The sequence below is a fragment of the Nicotiana tabacum genome, chromosome 17 (assembly GCF_000715075.1).
Source record: "Nicotiana tabacum cultivar K326 chromosome 17, ASM71507v2, whole genome shotgun sequence".
NCBI lineage: Eukaryota > Viridiplantae > Streptophyta > Magnoliopsida > Solanales > Solanaceae > Nicotiana > Nicotiana tabacum.
The window spans coordinates 111,282,949-111,284,770 of NC_134096.1; the positions used below are offsets into that span (position 1 = coordinate 111,282,949).

The following is a 1,822-nucleotide window of genomic DNA, read 5'->3' on the forward strand; positions in this document are numbered from 1 at the left end:
TAAAACAATATATAAAAATATCAAAATCCAAGAATATTTTCTTTATTCTTAAAGAATCTTCCTTTCAAAAATTCCCCCCAAAAAAATCAAAATTCAAAAATAATTTCCTTGTTAGGAGCTTTTGTGGTCAGTTTGTAAATGAAAACAAATAAAGGGAAAAAAAAGTAAGTTTATTTACTTTATTCCTGAACTACGTAATTATCTGATTCATGCGGCGTCATGATACGTAGGCAATCCCAATCGGATTCGATCATAACCATAAACAAATTGGGTGAAAAAATAAACCAAAAACAAAATTGAGTGAAAAATAAAGAAAAGAGTGAAAACAAATAACAGAGAAAAACAAAGAGCGAAAAACAACAAAAAGAGAAAGAAAAAGAAATCAAGATATGAAAAAACAAATTCAAAAAACAAATGCCTCCCCGGAAAGAATCAATTCACCTCTATCTAAATGATGATGATCAAAACATTAATATGGAACATAAGGTCTGTGAATACACAACAGGCCTTTCCTAGGGTGATCAACATGAATAGGGAGTATAATTTTTGTGTAGTTGCATTGATGGAGCCTTTTCAAAAGAAGGGACTCATTGATAGATATAGAAGGAGGTTGAATATGGAGACTGCTTATGCAAATATTAATGGGCAAATATGGTTGTTCTTCGATGCAGTGGTGGAATGGGAATTAGTGGAGGATACTGAGTAGCAGGTGACTGTGAGAGTGTTTCACCATGACCTGGGGCAGCACATGATGATGACATTTGTTTATGCAAAATGTTCAGCAATGGAGAGGTTGGAATTATGGGATCACTTGTATTTATTAGCAAGTGATATGGAATTACCATGGTTGGTAGGAGGGGATTTCAATGTGGTATTGCATGAAGATAAGAAAATAGGGGGACTTCCAGTACACCCTCCTGAATATGAGAATTTTGCATTTTGTGTAAACTCTTGTGGTTTGTTTGAGCAAGGGTACAAAGGAAGTCCATTTACATGGTGGAATGGGAGATCCAATGCTGAGTGTATATTCAAGAGATTGGATAGGAGTTTTGTGAATTTTCCATTTCATAACATGTTGCCAACTATTGAAGTTGAGCATCTAATCAGAACTGGATCAGATCATGCACCATTACTAAAAACATGTGGGGAGAAGACAACCAATTTTGTTAAGCCTTTCAGGTTCTTGAACTTTTGGACAAAGCATGATACATTCATGGATGTGGTGAGGCAGAATTGGGAAGCTGATTTCATAGGGGATTTGTTTTTTATGTTCAAGCAGAATATCAAGAGGGTGAAGGCAGCACTTTCAAAATGGAGTAGGGAAATATTTGGTGATATCTTCAAGCAATTGGCTATTTTGGAGGACATTGTTAGGGTGAAGGAGATGTTGTTTGAAGAAGAGCCTACAACTGAGAATAGGATTGTGCTTCAAAAGGCTCAATCTGAATTGAAGAAATACTTGAGTATTGAGGAGCAGTATTGGAAGCAAAAAGCTGGGATGAATTGGTTTGCTGAAGGAGATAGGAATACAAGTTTCTTTCACAATCATGTCAATGGCAAAAGAAAGAAATTGTAATTGAAGAGGATCAAAAGTGACAGTGGGTATGGATGGAAGACCAGGAGCAATTGGCTACAGTAGCAGTGGACTTCTATCAAAAATAGTTCGAAAATGAAGGTGATGCTTCTGAATTTTCCTTGCTCAATAATGTACCTTCAATGGTCACTATGGATCAAAATTTAGAACTTAGCAGATTGCCAACAATTGAAGAAGTAAGGGCAGCAGTTTTTGAGCTTAGTAGGGAGAGTGCTACTGGTCCTTATG

At 36.1% G+C, this 1,822-nt stretch overlaps 1 protein-coding gene across 1 annotated transcript; it reads left to right on the forward strand.

The window, feature by feature from the left end:
- The first annotated feature begins 784 nt into the window (after positions 1 to 784).
- Positions 785 to 1,576, forward strand: LOC142172043 (uncharacterized). Its single transcript, XM_075235800.1, has one exon. The coding sequence runs from the start codon at positions 785 to 787 to the stop codon at positions 1,574 to 1,576; it is 792 nt and encodes a 263-aa protein (XP_075091901.1).
- The last annotated feature ends 246 nt before the right edge of the window (positions 1,577 to 1,822 follow it).